The sequence below is a fragment of the Nicotiana sylvestris genome, chromosome 2, assembly GCF_000393655.2.
Source record: "Nicotiana sylvestris chromosome 2, ASM39365v2, whole genome shotgun sequence".
Classification (NCBI taxonomy): Eukaryota; Viridiplantae; Streptophyta; class Magnoliopsida; order Solanales; family Solanaceae; genus Nicotiana; species Nicotiana sylvestris.
In genome coordinates, this window is record NC_091058.1 from 45,960,256 (window position 1) to 45,983,093 (window position 22,838).

General features: G+C 36.6%; 2 protein-coding genes and 1 pseudogene across 2 annotated transcripts; 2 read left to right on the forward strand and 1 right to left on the reverse strand.

Annotated features, from left to right (window-relative positions):
* Positions 1-5,199: 5,199 nt before the first annotated feature.
* LOC104227801 (U-box domain-containing protein 17) lies at positions 5,200-7,963 on the forward strand. Its single transcript, XM_009780129.2, has one exon. The coding sequence runs from the start codon at positions 5,604-5,606 to the stop codon at positions 7,782-7,784; it is 2,181 nt and encodes a 726-aa protein (XP_009778431.1). The 5' UTR covers positions 5,200-5,603; the 3' UTR covers positions 7,785-7,963.
* Positions 7,964-10,632: 2,669 nt separating this feature from the next.
* LOC104227800 (G-type lectin S-receptor-like serine/threonine-protein kinase SD2-5) lies at positions 10,633-13,029 on the forward strand. Its single transcript, XM_009780128.2, has one exon. The coding sequence runs from the start codon at positions 10,633-10,635 to the stop codon at positions 13,027-13,029; it is 2,397 nt and encodes a 798-aa protein (XP_009778430.2).
* A 5,137-nt stretch (positions 13,030-18,166) lies between these two features.
* Positions 18,167-22,838, reverse strand: LOC104227799 (late blight resistance protein R1-A-like; annotated as a pseudogene).

A 22,838-nucleotide genomic window follows, 5' to 3' on the forward strand; every position in this document is an offset into this window, starting at 1 on the left:
GAGCCCACGACATAACATTTCATGAAACTCCCGAAAAAGTTCAGGTACCTGAAAATAAAGAAAGTGATGAGATCTCCACAAGTTATGTCGCTTCGGAACTGACACAAAATGATCGTCGACGATATATTTAATACAATATAGTGCACAATATTGTAAAAGATTATGAGGATCGGACTAGAAGTCCAGACACTTGAAGATGTCATGCCATTTAGATACAAGTCTTAACCTATATGACTTATTTGGTTAAATCTATATGAAGATCCTTGAAGGATTGAAAATGCCCGAAACATATAATTCAAAGTCTTGAGAAATGTACTCGATCAAATTATAAAGATCTTTGTACGATTTAAAGCAATCTGTGCGCGTGTGGTATAATCGCCTCAATAAATATTTGCTGAAAGAAAGTTACATAAATTATGTTATTTGTCCATGTATTTTTATAAAGAAAATGTCATCAAAATTTGTTACACTTGCTGTTTATGTTGGTGACATAAATCGTATTGGAACTCCGGAAGAGCTCCAAGAGGGTCTTAAAAATACTTTTACATGGACAAAGTGTACCCATTAAGTACACCAATGAATATTCAATCACTTGAAGTGACTAAGGATCCGTTCCAACCTCTAGAAGAGGATGATGAGCTCCTTGGTCCTGAAATGCTCTATCTCGGTGTAGATGGTGCACTTATTTATCTTGCTAATGCTAACAAAAGTGGTGCAGATCGTATTGGTAATGCAGATGCAGATTATTTATTCGATATCCATAAAGTTCGATTTCAAACCGGCAAGCAGGGAGTGCATATGATTGAGATCAACGATTCATTCGAGAAACATATGGGTTGGAATGTGATAAAAGACCCACAATATTATATAGAGACAATGTTTCATGCATAACACTATTAAAGGGAGGATTTATAAAAGGAGATAGAACGAAGAACATTTCACCAGAATTATTCTACACACACGATCTTCAGAAAAGTGGTGACATTGATGTGCAACAAATCCGTTCAAGTGATAATCCAGCAGATTTATTCGCTAAATCTTTGTCAACTTCAACTTTTGAGAAGATGGTATACAAGATTGGAATGCGGAGACTCAAATATTTGAAATAAGGTTTTCATCAGGAGGAGTAAAATACGCGATGTACTCTTTTTCCCTTACTAAGGTTTTTTCTCATGGGGTTTTCCTTATAAGGTTTTTAATGAGGCACCTAGCAATGCGTATTACTAATGTGTACTCTTTTTCCTTCACTAGGATTTTTTCCCACGTGGTTTTTCCTAGTAAGGTTTTAATGAGACACATTATCTTTTAATGAACATCCAAGGGAGTGTTATAAATATATTATATTATGAATATTCATTTAGTACTCCGTTGTAAATTATCTTCCTGAAGAAGCTTATCCATATGGGACTCCACCGTAAATATGTTTATCTATTATTTAGTACTCTATTGGAAATAAGCTTCCTGAAGAAGCTTATCACTTCGGTACCCGGTTATGGATAAACATTACCCTAGGTAGAAGATTATCCATACCAGGTATAATAAGCTTATCCATTCAGTAATCCGTTATGGATAAACATTGCTCTCAGTAGAAGAATATCCATATCTGGTATAGTAGCAGCTTACACAGCAGCTTGCAGTAGCAGCTTACACATCAGCTTGTAATAGCAGCTTACACAACAGCTTGTAGTAGCAGCTTACACTGCAGCTTACACTGCAGCTTACACAGCAGCTTGTAATAGCAGCTTACACAATAGCTTATAGTAGCAGCTTGCGTAGCAACTTACACAACAACTTCCTTTCTTCTATAAATAGAAGAGATTTCAATTCATTATGTACATCAGTTTGAATTCGAATAATATATCAGTTTCTCTCTATACTTATCTTTACTTTATAGTCTTTATTTTATAACAAAAATAAATTTAATTTCACGAAACGACTAATATTTAAAATTGAACAGAGTACCTTTATTCTATTAGTGTTACCTGAATATATTTTTCTGATTGACTTTACTTTATAAGTGTTTAAAAAGAAAGTGAACGATAAAATTTGTAGGAAGTATAGAGGTGACTAATTACCTTTTTTATTTATATTTATGTGATGTTACCACATTATCCTTCTCCTAAATGATATTCCCTACTATTATTTTTACTTTCCATTATATTAAAAATATATTTTTACTTTTACTTCTCCATTTTAGCTAATCAAGAAAACGATAAAAAAATTATTTTCTTTTATCATTAATTATTTATTTTCAAAATTTAAAATGCTATTATTATTATTATAGATATTATGATAAAATATGTACTTTATTTCTTATTTTTTAATAAAAATACAAAGTTTATTGCAGACAAATAAAAGTAAATAAAAAGGAGAGAAGTTCGATAGGCAAGTCTCTGAAAAATGCTAACATGAGATAACAATCTCAGATTCTCAATGACTACAAAGACAAAATCTTGAGATAAGTGTGAAAGAATTAAATTAGTAAATAAAAAGAGAAGAAAAGAAAAGGAAAAAAGGGAAATGAAGAATAATGGAAGAAAAAGAAATCACAAAGTCAAAACAATCATAAAGATATACACATCTCAAAGTGATCCAAAAGCCTTGGTTGTTGGGAACTTTCAATGTTGCATTTAGAGCACACCGTTGCAGATGAGTCCTTCTAAGCAAATTAATATACTTGAGAACCCTATGCTAATATTGATTCCTTTCACTATGTCAAAAAAAAGAAAAAGAAATTCACCATTATTACTTACTTTATTTACTATTCTTACTTTCTGTTATTTGGTATTATGTATTTCATATCTTTTATATTGTTGTTATTTTATTATGTATTTTTATGGTACTAATATATCGTCTTTTGTTACTTTTTTTGAGCCGAGAGTCTTCTGGAAACAGCCTCTCTACCCTTCGGGGTAAGAGTAAGGTCTACGTACATATTACCCTCCCCAGACCCCACTTGTGAAATTATAGTGGATGTTGTTACTTTCTCTCATTTGGATTTTGGAACCTTTCGTTTAGTCAAACACCCCCTTTTTTTCTCCCCCTCCCCCCAAAAAGCCAAAATATTGAATTGTATATCCCAAAAGACTGCCAAATAAAAAACAGTAATAGTACTATAGAATAGAATAATCTTTTGTTCTTTTTCCGTGCGTTACAGTTCTAAGGGGCCCAAGAAAGGCCTAATCTCCTTTTTCTTTGGTCAACCCTTGAATTAATTGTGTGATGAGAATACACACTTCCTTTATTGTTACTACTATTCTACTGCTATAGTAGTAGTAGCATTTATTAACTCCTCCATAAAGTTCAGACAAAAATAAAAATAAAGGGAAGAAAGAATTATGGTCAATACTTATCAAATTATTACAGACTTTTTCTTTTCTTAGAGCCCGTTTGGACATAATTTCTTTTATTTTTAAAAATTTTCATTTTTTAAAATTATTATTTGGCCATAAAATTTTCAATTTCTAATTGAATATGAATTTTAAAATTTTTCGAAAATTTAAAAAACTTCAAAAAAATATTTTTCAAAATTCACTCAGATCATATATAAAATTTTAAAAATAACCCCAAAATTATATTTATGTCCAAACACAACTCTAATTTTTAAATACCATTTTCACTTGAAAAAAAAAATTACTTTTTTTTTTAACTTTGCAATTCTTATGTCCAAACGCCCACTTACGAAAATTTTCAAACTTACAGCTTCTTTTCTTTTCTAATTTACCCCAAAGAAATACATGCTTTTCAAAAGAAAAAAAGTTATCTACCGACTACCATGTACACGCTTTGCACCTAAGGAAATATTGTTAGTCTAGGGAGTAATTTAATTGTGAGAGATTATATCGTCAAAACTAAATCGTGAAAATAATATCTTGTAAAAATGTAGAGTAAGACTGCATATAATAAATCCTTCCTAGGACCTCGCACATAATGAGAGTTTAGTACACCAAGGTGCTTTTTTATATCGTCAAAATTAGTTCATATAATTGTTGAGGTAGAATCATAGGTTTAAAATTTTTTTGGAAACGATACAGTTAAGTTATTAGATGAACTGGATCTTATCAGTTCGGTCTTGCTAACAAAAAGTAAAATTACGCAGCAAAGAGAACTTTTTGATTTATAATAATTAGTTTAAAATAGGTCAAAATCTTAGAACCTAAGCCAAAACAATTACAGATAAGTGATATACTAATCGGAGTAAGAAATTTCACATCATTTACCAAACCTTTCCTCTTTTTAGGTCTACATATTCATAATGAATAATGTCATTGAATATAGATATTTAAGATGATAAACAGATCATCTTCCACTAAAAGTACCCCATGCTTCAATACTTGACAACATCATATCAAACTCCACATAAACACATTAAAAAATTTGTAATTTATACAATCCAGATATTTCACCAAAGGCCATACGATACACATATTTTCTTTACTCTAACAATACTTTATTGCTATATATAAATGCTTCATCATTCACTTAATTTTCCATTCTTAAGTAAATTTTTTCTTCAATCTCCCTCTTTTGAAAAATAACTTTTACTCATGTTTAAGTCCATTAGTTATACTCTTATCGTTCTCTGTTACTTATTCAATATATGAAAAATATTTTTTTTACTTATCAACATTAACAAATTTAAAAAGAATTAATTATTTTTCTTCAATTTTACTCTATTATTTAGTAATAATTTCTCAAACTTATTGGAGTACTAATAAATAAATTTATATTTCCAAAGTATAGTAAATATGGATAATTTAGTAAAATAAAAACTTAATTGGTACTTTCTTAAGGGAGTATAAAATGTAAAGTGAACAGGTAAAAATGGAATACAGAAAGCATTTACTTGTACTTTTATCTTTTTTCAAACTTTTCTTTTTTCATAATTAGAAAAAATTATGGCTCTCAAGTTGTTGTACTTGTCTCTCTTTGAAATTCATAGGATGAATTAGATAAAAGCTACGGTAATTAATATATTTACTACAATTAATCTAAAGAGGTACTCGTATTAAATAAAGAATGAATAAGAAAGAAAGAGAGTAGAAAAACGAATGGACAGAATTCAGGAATCTTGGATAACATTTATAATCCGTCAAAGTTAAAGGTTCCATCATTTTCATGGCGGCTTCATTCAACAAAAGGTAAATATTGAGAAAAAGAAAATGAAAAATTTGACAGAAAGAGAAAAGGGAAAAAAAAAAAGGAAAGACATTGTCAACACACAAATCTTATATACTCGGCAAAAAACTAGCCTTCCTATTTCTTTCTCTTCCAGCTTTTTCTTTGCTTTCTTCCTTCTTCTTCTTCAAAACGCGGATTCACTATATAGAATATACCTATATTTCCTCTTTTGCTTCAATTAATTATCCACAGAATTTTTGTACAAATAAATAAATACCCATGTCGTTCTTGGTTTAAATTCATACATTTGTTGATAAAAATTGAATCTTGGAGTTTTTTTTACAGTTTTTTTCCTTACACCCATATGAAATCTCTGTGAAATATTGCACAAATACGATCAAGAAACCATTTCTTCTTAGAAAATAATATAAGGGTTAGAGAATCTTGGAGTTGATTTTCAAGATTTTGGTGTTGTAGAATTGATGGCATCAGCTGCAATTTTCTCATCGTTGAGGAGACAAAGGTCGCCGTCACTGGAAGCGTTCTTGGCGCCGGTGGATCTAACAGAAGTGGGGTTGTTGCAAACTCTAACGGCGTTATCTTCTGAGCTGATTTCTTCATTTTCAGGTAAAAGGGTGCCCTTTTATCAGCAAAAGAATTGTAAATCCTTGCTTAGGAAAATTCAAGCCTTTTCTGTACTTTTAGATTGTCTTGTTGAGAACAGTGACAATAACAGAAGTGGTAGGGGGGGTTCTTCAGATTTGCCGTTTACAGCTTTTTTATGCTTCAAGGAGTTGTATTTATTGCTTTACCGCTCGAAAATCTTGCTTGATTATTGCTCCCAATCCAGTAAGTTATGGCTGTTGCTTCAAAACCATTCGATTTCGGGTCATTTCCATGATTTGAACCAAGAAATCTCGACCCTTTTGGATGTTTTCCCCTTAAAGGAATTGACTTTACCTGAAGATGTTATGGAACAGGTTGAGTTGTTGCAGAAACAAGCAAGAAAATCTATGTTGTTTGTTGATAAACATGATGAGATGTTGAGGTTGAAGCTGTTCTCTTTCTTGAATGAGTTTGAGAATGGAGGTATTCCTGGCTCTGCTCAGTTGTACTCTTTTTTTGTGGACAAATTGGTGATTTGTAATCCCAGGAGTTGTAGGGTTGAGATTGAATTTTTGGAGGAGCAGATTGTGAACCATGAAGGAGATATTGAGCCCACAGCCTCAGTGCTCAATGGGTTTGTGGCGTTGATACGATACTGCAGGTTTTTGCTATTTGGCTTCGAAGAGGATGATGTGGGATTGGGAGTTGGTAAGCATAAGAAGCAGAAGAAAGGGCTGATTAGTCAAGAGATTGCGGACACATTCATTTCTGTACCAAAGGACTTTTGTTGTCCGATATCGTTGGATTTGATGAGGGATCCGGTAATTGTGTCAACAGGGCAGACATATGATAGAGCTTCCATATCGAGGTGGATGGAGGAGGGTCATTGTACTTGCCCAAAGACAGGGCAGTTGCTTGATCATACTCGGCTTGTCCCAAATAGGGCACTTAGGAATTTGATTATGCAGTGGTGTGCTGCTCATAAAATTCCTTATGATAATATGGAGGGTGGGGATCCATGTGTTGAAAGTTTTGGAGCTGCTTCACCTAGCAAGGCCGCAGTAGAAGCTAATAGAGCCACGACAGCTCTTCTCATTAAGCAGCTAGCGAATGGGACACAGATTGCAAAAACTATTGCTGCTCGGGAGATAAGGCTCTTAGCTAAAACTGGTAAGGAAAACCGTGCTTACATAGCTGAGGCTGGGGCGATCCCGCATTTAAAGAATTTGCTTTCATCTCCAGATGCTGTGGCACAAGAAAATTCTGTCACTGCAATGCTGAACTTATCGATTTTTGATAAAAATAAAGGCCGAATTATGGACGAAGTAGGGTGTCTAACGTTGGTAGTAGGAGTTTTGATATTTGGGCACACCACGGAGGCGCGGGAAAATGCTGCAGCAACATTGTTCAGTCTGTCTGCTGTTCATGACTACAAGAAGCAAATAGCAAAAGAAGATGGGGCAGTCGAGGCCTTAGCAGGTCTGCTGCGAGAAGGTTCTCCGAGAGGGAAGAAGGATGCAGTAACTGCTCTCTTTAATTTATCTACCCACACTGAAAATTGTGCGAGGATGATAGAGTCGGGAGCTATTACTGCTCTAGTTGGAGCATTGGGAAGTGAAGGTGTTGCCGAAGAAGCTGCTGGTGCATTAGCGCTGATTGTTAGGCAGCCGATTGGCGCTGCAGCTGTTGGCAATGAGGAAATGGCAGTAGCAGGACTTATTGGGATGATGCGATGCGGGACACCTAGAGGGAAAGAGAATGCAGTTGCTGCGTTGCTTGAATTATGCCGTGGTGGTGGAGCTGCTGCTACAGAGAGGGTCTTGAAGGCTCCAGCATTAGCAAGTTTACTTCAGACATTGCTCTTTACAGGAACGAAGCGCGCAAGGAGAAAAGCAGCATCGCTTGCTAGAGTATTTCAACGGTGTGAGCATGCATCAATGCATTATGGCGGGTTAGGTGTAGGATATGCTTTTGCTGGAAACTCAGCTACAGTTAGGGATTCAACTTTTGCTGGTGATGTCTCAGTTTCCATGTCCATTTCAGTACCAGTGTTATAGGGCGGTATTACCAGTGTTCTTATCGCCATTCATCTTCTGTTTCTTAGTTTTACCTGTAATATCCAAAAATTCTTTCATTGAAAATATAAACGCGACAAAGGAAAGAAAAATCATAGGAATACCATAAAATTCATGTGTTCTTGTAGAATTATGTGTTTCAAGTCTCTTAATTACGCGTATTTGGCTTATCAGAAATGTCAGTGAATACTAATAGGTCTGTTGAATCAATCTTGAGGTAGTGCAAGTTTAGAAATTGCAGTCTTGGCTTTATTTGGTACATTTGTAGAAACAAGGCTAATATCACTATGATGATGTCCTAAAATTCATTATGGAAAACAGAATTCAATTTACTATTTTATTTTTGCTTTTCTTGGGTTGTGGCTATAGCACTAATTTGTTTGGCCTAGTCCTTTCTTCCTTAGGTTTGTAGAGTTCAACCTTCCTCTTAATTTGACCTTAGCCATATTTACCTTTTCAAACTTTTTTCAGATCATGAACCAAATCAACTTTGTTTGCAAGGTATTAATCTGTTAAGTTGAATGGTCTGCTACTTTGGTAGAACATGATAAAGATGGTTCTCCAACCTGATAAACTGAAACAACCTTTGTAACTGAGTAAGATACTGGGTTTGTTACATTGTAACTTTCAAACGTAGTGATTTTACCAATTCCTAAACTAGGAATTATATGGAAACCTTGCGCTTTAGTCAAAACATGTTTTCATTTGTTGAATGGTAGCAGCATGTGTATATGGTTTGGTGACTAAGCAGATGATAATAGAAAGGTTGGCTATGCAAAGATTGGTTCAACTCTGTAACAGGATGTCTCTGTTGACTTTGAATTTAAAAGAAAGAAAAACGAGTAAACAAGGAACGCCAGGAAAAAAAACTTAAATAAAGAAACAGAAGAGAGGCACCAAGGGTGTCACATCATAGTTAAGAAGGTGAGATAAAAACTATGCTGTGTTCAAAGTTCAAATGCCAGTATAATAAAAAAAATATAAGGTAACTTTTCTCGCCTCTCTAATTTTAGCGTAATGCATGTGCCAGTGAGAGATAATATTTACTCTCGTAGAATAGTTGGTTGACATGAATTGGCCCAAATACCACCCATAATTGAAGAAAAAAAAAAAGATAAAGAGAGAGGCAGAGATAAGTGGTACGGAAAATCAACTATGTGGGGTGTTGGGTACCCTGCAAATGGTGGAAAAACAAAGCAAATTTTCCATCATAGAAATGATGGCTTGGCGCACCAAAATGTTCCTCTAGAGAAAGTTGAGACCAGCCGTTCTTGATTCTTCTTTTGGGTTGTTTTCCAATACTCATGTCTTTATTTATTTATTTATTTATTTATTTTTATTCACAAAGCAACAAACTTAGGTAAGATGATGAATCCATTATCCCACATCAATAATCTCTTAATTCATTTTGATACGTTGACCTATGATTATCTGCCTCTACTTGGACCAAAAAAGCAGCCTCTCCTTTTAAAGAAACAACAAAAGAACTCTTAGTTGATGGTATAGAAATGATGTCTTAGACTTGTAGTGGGGTACGCTTAATTTTCATTATAAACACTTTTCCCATGTGGGGTTTAAGAGGATCTTCTAAGCAGCCAAACAATCGATTCATGTTTGTTCCATATCAAAAAAGTAACCATTAAAATGTTAGAGCAAATGTTACTCCTTTTCTTTTTTAAATCCTAGCTCTTCAAAACACTCTTTTGGAGAACTTTTCTATTTCTAAAAATTACTTTGAAGAAGTGCTTTAACAAAATTCCTTGTGGAAAAACAATGACCCCATAAATGAAAGGAGACAAAAAAAAGAGAAGGAATATTCAACTGTCTAACAGTCTTTCATAGTTCAAAATTTTCAGGTCATAGTCTGCCATCTCTGATAAAGGTTGGCTGTAAATTTTAATACATGTGATACTTAGCGACTTCCCAGTCTCTACAGCTTGTCTGATCTTTTAAGAATTGACACATAATAGCAGGGGCGAAGCCACCTTTTGCTAAGGGTGGCCAGTTTAGTTAAAATACTACGAAAAATTACACACTGTATATAAGTAAAATATTGATTTTAGATCTATAAAATATATATTCTAACACTTTTTGTCGGGAATATTTTGTACTTACTTCAAATCTGAACACCTTTGAAAAACTTTCTGACTGCGCCATGCAGTAATAATAGAGCCATAGTCAAAGATGACAGCTACATTAGTTAACAGGAACAAAACAAATCTATAGTCTATCCCAAATTAAGTATGTACTTGCTTAAGTTAAAAATTCCAGCCTTCATTTTTATCTTCTGCATTCCCACATCTTTTCACTTTTTACTGCTCTGACGTTAAGGTTGTTGGTTAGTTAACGGATCAATAAGTCATTCATGAGAAAATCTATCGCTTCAAATGAGGTAGGTGAATTGACATATCAAGATTTGTACTTCTCTTCCCATGCAAACATGTAGCTATAAGAAAAGTCCAATGTTTCTATTGCAAACATGGAAAAGGACAAAGGGAGGGATTACATTCAACTTAGTTCAAAATTTCAAATGTACTTCTCTTCCCATGCAAAATGAAATTGTCCAGAGAGCATACTAGTCAATCGCCCATTTGGCATTGAAACTGTAGGAAAATAACATTTCCAGTCCTCATCATTACATAATCTCAAACTTTGGCAAGTAAACTCCATGCACAAAACAGATGGGAATAGAATCAATAGATTCACTTCAAGGATGATCAACTCATTGATGTAACTTAGAGATGAACTATTCATCTGTAAGAACTCTTTTCTCTTGAAATATATGTTCTTGGTTAAAGAAACATTTTAGCTTTTTTTTCTAAAAAAAGTCATGGCTTTAGCCTCTCTCAAACATGTCTTGAAGCTTTTGATCATTGTGCTCCTCAAGAACCTTACTTCAGCTCAAATTCCTGATTATCACACGGCGAAAATCCCTACAACCTGGATTAACAATAATGTTTCAGTTGTCAATGTTACAAAGCCCTTGACATACCCTTATTACTCATTCAATCAATCTTCTGGACCTTTCATGCGAATTCTGATGCTCAAGGAGATGGAGAAGGACATGGCTTATGCTTGTGGTTTTGCTTCAAACGGAGAAGATGATTCCTTTGTATTCTCCGTAGGAGTTGTACGTCTTCGTCAGGACTCTGTAGGAATTCGGCGCTGGTCTGACCTTGAACTGGTCTGGTTTGCAAACAGAAACCAACCTGTTCACGAAAATGGAACGCTGCAACTGCTGCAAGATGGAGATTTAGTGTTAAAAGATGTGGATGGAACTCTTGTGTGGTCGACAAGCACAACGAATAAGTTCGTCTCGGGCATTAAGATGATGGAGACTGGAAACCTTGTGCTTCATGACATGTATAATGAGACTGTGTGGCAGTCTTTTGATCATCCAACAGATACACTGCTTCCGGGCCAGAAATTAAGGGCTGGTCAAAGACTTGTTGCTAGAGTTTCTTCATCCAATTGGACTGAAGGTAACTACTTTCTATCTGTAACCAATCAAGGCTTGTTTGCATTTTACATATCTAACAAGCCACAGATGTATTTTAAGTTTTTGGTTACTGGAGAAAGGGATAGCTTTAATGAAAGTTATGTAAAAGCAGTGAATGGTACTCTTGCCTTGTACATATGCTCAACTGAGCCAAATGAGCCAAATGCTGTATTCTCAAGACCTTCTAGGATGAATTTTTTGAGATATGATTATGATGGACATTTACGATCATACGCTGAGGGAAGTGATCAGCAAACCAATTTTTTGGCAGATTTCATCGGTGTTTGTGATTACCCTACAGCGTGTGGTAGTTTGGAGCTTTGCTCAAATGGACTTTGTTCTTGTCCTGGTCCATTCAAACGAAGTAATGATCGACAAAACAATGGATGCGTGGAAGTAAGTCCTGTGGAATGCAATGGACAACGTTCCCACAAAATGATGCGTGTTTCGGATGTCTATTACTTTAACTATGTTGACACTGAAGCAGCAGCTCTGAGAGGAACAGATGTGGAAAGCTGCCAAGAGTTGTGCATGAGGAACTGCTCTTGTAAAGTAGTTCTCTTCCGGTATTTCACCAACATTTCAAGTGGTGACTGCTTTTTACCCTCCCCTGTGCTGACACTTATCAACGATGGAAAGGAAAGAAGTGGCTATGAGTCATCTGCATTCATCAAAATTCCAAATGACACAGAAAATGATACAGACTCTATAGCTGCAAGAAGAATTGGAATTATAGCTGGATCAATTAGTGGAGCATTTCTTCTGATAGCAATATGTGTTAGCATCTTGATTGCTTTCAAGAGAAAGCAAACATTACAAGAAAATAATGATGATTACTCAGACGAGATATCTGGCACTTTGAGATTTTCTTATGAACAACTAAAGGTGGCAACCGGGAATTTCCAGCAAAAGCTCGGTCAGGGAGGCTTTGGCTCAGTTTATGAAGGAGTTCTTCAAGACGGTCAGAAAGTAGCCGTTAAAGTTCTTGATGGTTTTGGCCAAGGGAAAAGGGAATTCTTGGCTGAGGTCCAAACCATAGGAAGCATACATCATGTTAATCTTGTTAGACTAATTGGAGTTTGTGCTGAGAAAGAGCACAAGCTATTAATTTATGATTTCATGAGTAACGGATCATTGGATAAATGGATATTTGGCACAGGCGCTACGCAGTTTACCTTTAATTGGCAAATAAGAAGGAGCATTATCCATGATATAGCGAAAGGATTGGCTTATCTTCATGAAGAATGCAGGCAAAGAATAGTCCACTTAGATGTTAAGCCACAGAACATTCTGTTGGATGACAAGTTTTGTGCAAAGGTATCTGATTTTGGCCTGGCCAAATTGGTGGATAAAGATCAGAGCAGGATAGTGACCAGAATTAGGGGAACTCCCGGATACTTGGCTCCTGAATGGTTTAGCGCATTCATTACAGAAAAAGCAGATGTCTACAGCTTTGGAGTTGTTGCGATGGAGATACTCTGTGGGCGTAAGAATGTGGACTATTCACAGTCACTGGAATATCCACATTTGCTTAGCTTGTTTATGGAAAAGGCTGAAAACAATCAGCTGATCGATATGATTGGAAACTACAACGATGATCTGCAATTCAATACATCAGAAATCATCCGTATGATGAAGCTTGCCGTGTGGTGCTTACAGAGTGATTTTACTCTGAGGCCTTTCAAGTTTCAACATTGTTTGGATTTGATCAACATTGTTGAACACTGAAGATTGAAGATGAAGACACAACCAAAATTTGTTATTGAGAGAGAATTGAAAATGTGGAATTTTGCCAAGGTGGAGATTTGTTGAAGTTTGGCAAAATGCCAAAGTCCCACATTGGTTGGGAGTTAAGTTTGGGGGGGATTTTTCCCCTATAAAAGAAGGCCTAATGTTTAGGATTGAAACACACCTCTCATTTGCCTTCTCATCTGTTTAAGGCATTTGTATCTTCTCTCTTTAGTATTATTTCACTTGTATTTTTGGAGTGAAATAAAATATTGGTTGTGTCCGAGGAGTAGGCAAAATTAGCCGAACCTCGTAAATTCTGGTGTTCCCTTTATTGTTGCTTTATTGTCTTATTTATTATTTGGTGGCTGTCATAATTTTTGGTATAGTAGTTGTGACTTATTCACACTATATACATTTGGCTTCCGCAACAATTGGTATCAGAGCCAAGGTACTGTCTAAGTATGCTCTGTGGTTGCAGCATAGTCTGATCTTCCACATCAGAAAAGATTTATCTTGGTAACTGAGTCAAGGTTCTGTCTGAGTATGCTCTGTGGTTGCAGCTTAGTCTGATCTTCCACACCAGAAAGGAAATAATCTTGATTTGTGTCGTCAGCTATTAAATAATATTTGTGTCAAAGATGGGAGACAATAAACAAGAAGAATCTACATCAAGTGTCAACAATACGTCATCATTGGCATCTTCGCTTATGACAAGAATTGTGTCAAATGCGAAATTTGCGGTAGAAATTTTTGACGGGTCCGGACATTTTGGGATGTGGCAAGGCGAGGTTCTAGATGTCCTTTTTCAACAAGGGCTAGATCTTGCCATTGAAGAAAAAAGACCAGATGTTATTGGAGAAGAAGATTGGAGAATTATCAACCGTGTTGCTTGCGGTACCATTCGATCCTACCTTGCTAGAGAGCAGAAATATCCATACACAAAGGAAACTTCTGCAAGTAAATTATGGAAAGCACTGGAGGATAAATTTTTGAAGAAAAATAGTCAAAATAAATTGTACATGAAGAAGAGACTGCTTCGCTTCACCTATGTTCCTGGCACGACGATGAATGAACATATCACCAGTTTCAATAAGTTGGTCACAGATTTGCAAAATATGGATGCAACTTTTGATGATGGTGACTTGGCCTTGATGTTGTTGGGGTCACTTTCTGATGAGTACGAGAACCTTGAAACTATTCTACTCCATGTGAATGATGAAATTTCTCTCAGAGAAGTTTGTTCGGCTTTGTACAGCTATGAACAAAGAAAGGGAGAAAAACAGAAGGGCGGAGAAGGAGAAACACTGGTTGTGAAGGGTCGTCCTTAAAATCAAACGAGGACAAAGAAAGGAAGATCCAAGTCAAGATCTAGACCCAGCAAAGATGAATGTGCCTTTTGTCGAGAAAAGGGACACTGGAAGAAAGATTGTCCGAAGTTGAAGAATAAGGCCAAACATAACAATGGAAAGACCCTTATGGATTCAAATGTAGCTGATGGTGATGATTCAGACTTCTCATTAGTTACAATAGAGCCATCAACATTATCAGACATATGGTTGATGGACTCGGCTTGTAGTTATCATATGTATCCCAACAGGGACTGGTTCGTGGATTTTCAAGAAGGAGAATATGGAGTCGTCCACACGGCGGATAACATCCCTCTTACCTCATATGGCATTGGTTCAATACGATTAAGGAACCATGATGGAATGATCAGAACATTAACAGATGTTCGATATGTACCGGGTTTGAAGAAAAATCTCATCTCTGTGGGAGCCCTAGAATCAAAAGGGTTCAAAATCATTGCAGAAAATGGAGTGATGAGAGTATGCTCCGGTGCACTAGTGGTAATGAAGGCCAATCGGAAGAACAATAACATGTACCGTTATCGCAGTACTACAGTTATTGGGACAACGACAGTAACATCCAGTGACGAAAAAGAGGCAGAAGCAACCAGGCTATGACACATGCGCTTGGGACATGCTGGAGGAAAATCCTTGAAAACTTTATCAGATCAAGGATTGTTAAAAGGAGTAAAGGCTTGCAACTTGGAGTTTTGCGAGCATTGTGTCAAAGGGAAACAGACAAGGGTTAAATTTGGTACAGCGATCCATAATACTAAAGACATTTTGGATTATGTACACTCTTATGTTTGGGGTCCTTCCAAAACACCTTCATTGGGTGGGAAGCACTATTTTGTAACCTTTGTTGATGATTTGTCCCGAAGAGTGTAGGTGTATACAATGAAGAGCAAAGATGAAGTGTTGGGAATTTTTTTCAAATGGAAAATGATGGTGGAGAATCAAACAGGCAGGAGGATCAAGTGTATTCGCACAGATAATGGAGGTGAATACAAAAATGATCATTTCAATAAGGTCTGTGAAAATGATGGCATCGTCCGACACTTCACTATCAGACATACACCACAACAGAATGGAGTGGCAGAATGTATGAACCAGACCTTGCTGGAGAAGGTACAATGTATGTTGTCCAATGCTGGATTGGACAAAGAATTGTGGGCTGAGACAATTACATATGCATGTCACCTCATTAATCGCTTACCATCTGCTGGTATTGATGGCAAGACACCACTTGAAAAATGGTATGGAAAGCCTGCTGTAGATTATGACTCTTTGCACGTGTTTGGCTCAACTGCATATTATCATGTGACAGAGTCAAAATTGGATCCAAGGGCAAAAAAAGCTATTTTTATAGGGATTACTTCTGGAGTCAAAGGATATCACTTATGGTGTCCTATGACAAAGAAAGTAATATTGAGCATGGATGTTACCTTTGATGAATCTGCTATGGTAAATAAGGTAGATTATCCTCTAGAAGAAGAGCCAGTAGAGAGGGAGATTCCAACTCAGGAACCTCATAAACAACTTGAATTATTAGCAACCAGTAGGCCAAAAAGGACAATAACAAAACATGTTCGTCTTATAGAGACGGTTGCTTGTGCCGCCTCAATTATAGATGATGATGTTCCTACAACTTATAAAGACGCAGTCCAAAGTTCAGAAGAAGATAAGTGAAGGATTGCCACGAATGATGAAATACAATCCCTTCATCAGAATCATACATGGAGATTGGCCAATCTCCCGAAGGAAAAGAAAGCAATTGGGTGCAAATGGGTATTTGCAAAGAAAGAAGGATTTCCTAACCAAGAAGATGTTCGCTACAAAGCAACATTGGTGGCCAAAGGATATGCTCAAAAGGAGCGAATTGATTACAATGAAGTGTTTTCTCCAGTTGTAAAACATTCATCCATTAGAATTATGTTGGCTTTGGTAGCACAATTGGATTTGGAACTAGTTCAGATGGATGTAAAAACTGCATTTTTACATGAAAACTTGGAGGAGGAAATCTACATGACTCAGCCAGAAGGATTCAAAGTTGTTGGAAAAGAAAATATGGTATGCAAACTTGAAAAATCATTGTACGGATTGAAACAATCTTCTAGACAATGGTACAAGAAATTTGACAAGTTTTTGTTGCGGCAAGGGTACAAGAGAAACAAATACGATCATTGTGTGTATTTGCGCAAGCTTGAAGATGGTTCCTTTGTATATCTTCTCCTATATGTTGATGATATGTTGATAGCTTCCAAGAATTCGGAAGAAATTGATAAGTTGAAGATTCAACTGAAGAAGGAGTTCGAGATGAAGGATCTGGGTGAGGCAAAGAAAATTCTTGGCATGGAGATAATAAGAGATAGACGTTCAAAGAAACTCTGTTTATCCCAGAAAGAATATTTGAAAAGAGTACTACAACGTTTTGGCATAGATGAAAAGACTAAGCCAGTTAGTACTCCACTTGCTCCCCATTTTAAGCTAAGTACTACTATGTCGCCAATGGATGAAGCTGAACGAGAGTATATGTCAAAGGTACCATACGCAAATGTTGTTGGTAGCTTGATGTATGCAATGGTTTGCACAAGGCCTGACATTTCACAAGCTGTTGGAGTTATTAGCAGATATATGCACAATCCAGGGAAGGAGCATTGGCAAGCTGTGAAGTGGATTCTACGGTATATTCATAATACTGTAGATGTCGGGTTAGTTTTTGAGCAGGAAGACAATCAGTCTGTAGTTGGATATTGTGACTCAGATTTTGCGGGTGATCTGGACAAACGAAGATCAACTACTGGTTATGTGTTTACTTTTGCAAAGGCACCAGTTAGTTGGAAGTCTACTTTGCAGTCAACAGTTGCTTTGTCTACAACAGAGGCAGAGTACATGGCTATTACAGAGGCTGTGAAAGAGGCAATTTGGCTTCAAGGATTGCTAAAGGAGCTTGGTGTTGAACAAAAAGGTATCACAATTTTTTGTGATAGTCAAAGTGCTATTCAATTAGCGAAGAACCAAGTTTATCATGCAAGGACGAAGCACATTGATGTTCGGTATCATTTCGTACGAGAAATCATAGAAGAAGGTGGAGTCACGGTGAAGAAAATTCATACTACGGAGAATCCTGCTGATATGCTGACAAAGGTGGTGACTGCGGTCAAGTTTCAACATTGTTTGGATTTGATCAACATTGTTGAACACTGAAGATTGAAGATGAAGACACAACCAAAATTTGTCATTGCGAGAAAATTGAAGATGTGGAATTTTTTCAAGGTGGAGATTTGTTGAAAATGTTAAAAGTACCACATCGGTGGGTGACATATTTGGTTGAGATTTTTTCCCTATAAAAGGAGGCCTAATGTTTATGATTTAAACACACCTCTCATTTGTCTTCTTATCTTCTTAATCAATTTGTATCTTCTCTCTTTAGTATTATTTCACTTGTATTTTTGGAGTGAAATAAAATATTGGTTGTGTCCAAGGAAGTAGGCAAAATTGGCCGAACCTCGTAAATTCTGATGTTCCTTTTATTGTCTTATTTATTATGGTGACTGTCATAATTTTTGGTATAGTAGTTATGACCCATTCACACTATATACATTTGGCTTCCGCAACAATGATTTCTAAGCATGATAAAGAAGTCATACTTTAAAAAGAAGTCCTTCCTTCTTTATCCAATTTCTTGTCTAATCCCTATGATCATCATTCTTGTGTGTATATTTGTTGTTTTATTTTTCTGTGAATTAATGAATCTGCAATTGAGGACCATTCTGTAGCTTCTAATGTAAAATAAAATAAAAATGACTGCCTAAGTTCATTCAACTGTTTTCTATAACAAAGCTGTGAACATCAAAGGGAAGCAGCTTCAGCTGTCATGACTAGACTAAAGTTTTGGAGATAGGCTACTCCATAGATATTGACACTCTAATAGGTTACAATTAGGAATGATTATAAAGTTTCCATACCTTCCTATATCCAGTATAGTTTCTAGGTAAAATTATGTAAATAGAAGAGACATTAAATAGTTCCTGGAACGAATAAGATCGGTCGCTATGGAGAAAAGACCTTCACATCTACGAGAAATAGACGCTACATGTACGAGTAGTGATGCTTTTAAAAAAGAAGAAGCCGTCCCTTCATTAGATAGTTCAATAACATTCTTCTTCTCCTCCCTGCAGACAAAGCAACAATTATGATTTGATAAGTAGATCATAATTTAAACAAAAAATCTCAAACTGAAATTTATGAGAAATAGACGCTACATGTATGAGTAGTGATGCTCTTAAATGGCATGAGGCATTTGGGAAAACTGGCAAGCTTGGCCCATGTTAAGAGTCACTTTGCCCATCAAATGTTATGGCCTATCTATATTTGTGGAATTTCTCAGGAGGAAATTCATGGATAATTGTTTACATTAATAGATAGTCTTTCATGAGTTAATCAATCTAGTTAAGAACTTTTAACAGAAGGAAAATGGATAAAATGAGACTGGATATATGTAGTACGATCTAACAGAGTTTTAAAATCAGATTGAATGAGGTAGTAGTATATATTCTGTCAGTAGTGTACCTGAATTGGAATTCTCATCTCTTTAGAGGATAAAGAGCTTGAAACAAGAATTCTGATAATCTTCAACTTGAGTTTGTAAGATTTCCCTGGCTGAACTGACGACAAATCCGTTGCATTTCTTTACCTCAATGGACAATAGAGAACCAATGTCACTGAAACAGGACGGGATTGCCTTAAGACGTTTGCATCCATGCAAAACCAAATGTTCAAGGTTCGGAAATGCATCCTCGGCCACGGTCCATTCGTTAAACCAAGCACAGTCTACTAGTTTCAAGACCTTGAGTTGAAGGAATTCGTCACTGCTCACTTCCCATTGCGCTTGTTGAAAATAAATTGCCACCAGTTTGAGCACCTGAAGATTCTGAAGCAGACCAAAGTTTGATAAGTTATAATGGACCAGGTAATAGTTGGCTACTGTCAAGTTTTTGATATTTGGCGAGGAGACGCACAATGCGAGGTGAAGCTCTGGAGAATAAAGATTCCAGCGCAAGTGTGGCCGGACAATCTTCAGCGTCTCAAGCCTTGACGGCAACTCCAATACAGGGTACTCATAGCTGCGAGCACCCAAGAATATGCATTTCAGCTTCCGAATGTTTGGTGTTTTTCTCAGCATCAGTTCCGCATCCTCGACACCAGAAAAATACGGAGAGGAAAGAGTTTCCAGATTACAAAGTTTCAAGGATGATTCTTCTGCATTATTTACAGTGAAATAAGTTCGGATGGATGAAGAAATGTGGAGATGTCTCAATTTAACTAGCTTCCAAAGTGTAGAGGGCAATAACAATATTCTTTTCCTATTTGTTAATATCAGAGTTTCTAGGTTCCAAAGATTGGCTATGGATAATGGGATTGACTTCTGATAAATTCTTGCAGCAAAGTACCTCAAGTGAACTAGATTCGTCGGCAAAGAATCAATATAGACCCGCTCCAAATCCAACACTTTTAGAAACTTAAAGTTGTGAAAAAGGTGGGACGCTTGGTCAATTGAAGATCTGTAGTAAATTGCATGAAAAATTACAGAGCCAACAAGTGAGCAAGACGAGCTCCATTTTTCAAGAGTATCAACTTCAGCATAAATGGACATGCGACGTTGAGCTAGTTGCTTGTGTGAAGAAGGATTGACACTCTGCCCACTGTTAAAAAAGACATTAATAAACTCATAAGAATAACTGTTAAATAAAACTTGGATACTTGAACCAAAAAAAAGTAGTAGTACTACGTATGACTTTACCTTTCTATCCACTGTAGAAGATTCTCTTCCTTTGCTCTCTCCTTGCAGAAATCATGCAACAGGTCATGGATGCGACATGCTTTAATTTTACCTCTGAAACTCCTCTTAGCATTAATTACTAGATTTCTTCCAATAAGATTCTCCAAGTAACATTCTGCTATATCCTCCGGACTCTTTCCGTCATAACCCTTACAAATCCTTCCGATGTCCATAACTTTGTTAACTTTGAAACATTAATCACGCTATCCTCTAAAAATGCCCCAAAATAAAGAAAGCAACATTTGAGATGATATGGTAAATTCTGGTAACTTTGTTCTATAATGGCCTTTGAATCATTGTGAATGTGGGAACCCAAATTTGCAGCCACATGTTCCCAACATTCTTCTTTTTTCTCCATTGTTGCTAGAATACCAGCCACCAGAGCAATTGAAAGAGGCAGCTTTCCACACTTCTCTGCTATTCTTCGCCCAACGTTTGCTAGGAGAGGAGGGCAGCTGTCTTCACCAAACACTTTCTTCGTGAGTAACTTCCAACTTTCATCATCGTTAAACATACGAAGCTGAAGGGGATCACTCTGACATCTAGCATAATTGGCAACTTCATGATTTCTTGTGGTTATAATGATTCTACTTCCATTATTCGCATCTTGGAAACAACCTCTTAGATCATCCCACATACTATTTTCCCACACGTCATCAAGAAGGATAAGATATCTTTTGGGCAATAAAGCTTTGCGGAGATCATCAGCTAATTCATTGTTGCGCTTTTTTCTACGTTGAGAATCCTCACCAATAGCATCATTTAGAATGGCCGATAACAATTCCGTACGTGAATATAATTGAGACACCGAGTGCTGTGCACGAATATCAAAGTGAACGACAACGGACATGTCAGAATAGATTCTGTAGGCCAAAGTCGTCTTACCTTGTCCGGGCATACCGACGATTGAGATAACATCTCGCGCTCTTGTTCCTTCTATTAGCTGGGCTCTTAATTTGGCAATCTCATCCTCAAAACCCACAATTTCTTCATTCTTATTTGGGGTCCTAGTCCTATCCAATTGTGATGACGTATGAGCAATGTTAGAATCCATTGCGTCCTCAATCATTTTTTTTTCTTGAATCTTTGATAGATCTGCTCCGATGAGAGTAATCTCCTCCACGATGTCTATAAGCCAACGCTCAAGACACCAGTAAGGAACTTCTTTGCTGATACAAGCTGCATCAACAATGTATTCGACCTCATAAGCTTTGCCAATCAATAGCGTAGCACAATAATGTTGTGTATCGTGTCGCTTTTCTGCAGCAGCCTTTAGAAAAGGTTGCAGGCTCAGAAATTGTTTCTGAATGATCTGAAGTTGCTCCTTGATAGGAGCAAGTGAATCGGCATATCGGGCTTGGAACTCCTCCAGTTTGTTTAAAAGGATATCAGCATAGCCTAGTCCATGAATCATGGGCAAGTTAGATTGAAATGGTTTCCGAATGATGAAGTAGATGATTGCCTTGATACGCTGAATGTTTCCAGGCAAATCAAGAACCAAATCCATGTGCTCTAATTCCTCGCTATCATATAACGAGTAAACAAGAAGTCCGGCATCAACTACAAAACTGTCGATATCTGCAAGATGAAATTTAAGATGTTGTATTGGCAGATGGATGATGTTGGCTCTCAAGAGGTTGAGCATCTCCTGAAGGATTTCCATTTGATCCTTCAAATCGACTATTCTTCGACTGTAGGGATGACTAGTATTAGTACTTGATAGCTCCACCAAATTGTGTAGAATAGTCTCCAGAAACCCGGCTACACAGTCAGCTGCAGGCTGCTCATTAATTTGGATTATGTTGGGATATGACTTTAAAGCTAGCAGGACTGCAACATAGATCTTGCGTATGCTTGGTTCAATGGGCTTAATTTTCATTTGCAAGAAAACCAGAACATTGACTTCACCTAGAGCCAAATCTAATTGATTTTCATAGCCATGGCCTGGAAAATACAACCAGGCAAGCATCGCTGCATGGCCAGCAACCATCAAAGCGTGAATGAAGAAAGTATGTTGACAATTCTGAGGCTCATTACTGCATCTTTCTGACACAAAAAGGATAAAATTTCTCAGCATCTTCAACTCCTTTAAAACCTCTTCAAGTGAAGGGACATCTTTAATCTTCACTAAAACATTATCCATGAATTCCGCTACCAATTTGGGATCAGCAATAGTAGTATCCCTGTTGGCTGAAAGTTGTAATGATGTCTTGTAGAAGTAGTAATTAGCTCTTATTTCCAGCTTAGTCATCCGAATGTCATTTTCCATCTGCTGGATAGCGAGACAAGTATTTGGAGAGGAAAGCGCAACTTGAGCGTTTTTACGCAGACCTTCGGCTTTCTGTGTGACATATTCTGGCATGTCACATTCAACTTTCTGCCTCTGTAGGTTGAGAAAAATTTCGAGGAATTTCAGCTCCCTCTTAAGGAACTTGATTTGGTCTTTTGAAACCTTAGACATCTCTCTCTTACTCTTTCTCTCAAGTTGTGATAGCTAGTAATAGATCAAAGCTAGCTGTTGTGAATAACTGGATCTCAATGAAGAAGATGGATGGATAGTTGAGCCTACAGAACATTTGACAGTCTTTTTAAAGCTTATTGCTTCTCTTTAATTTGGT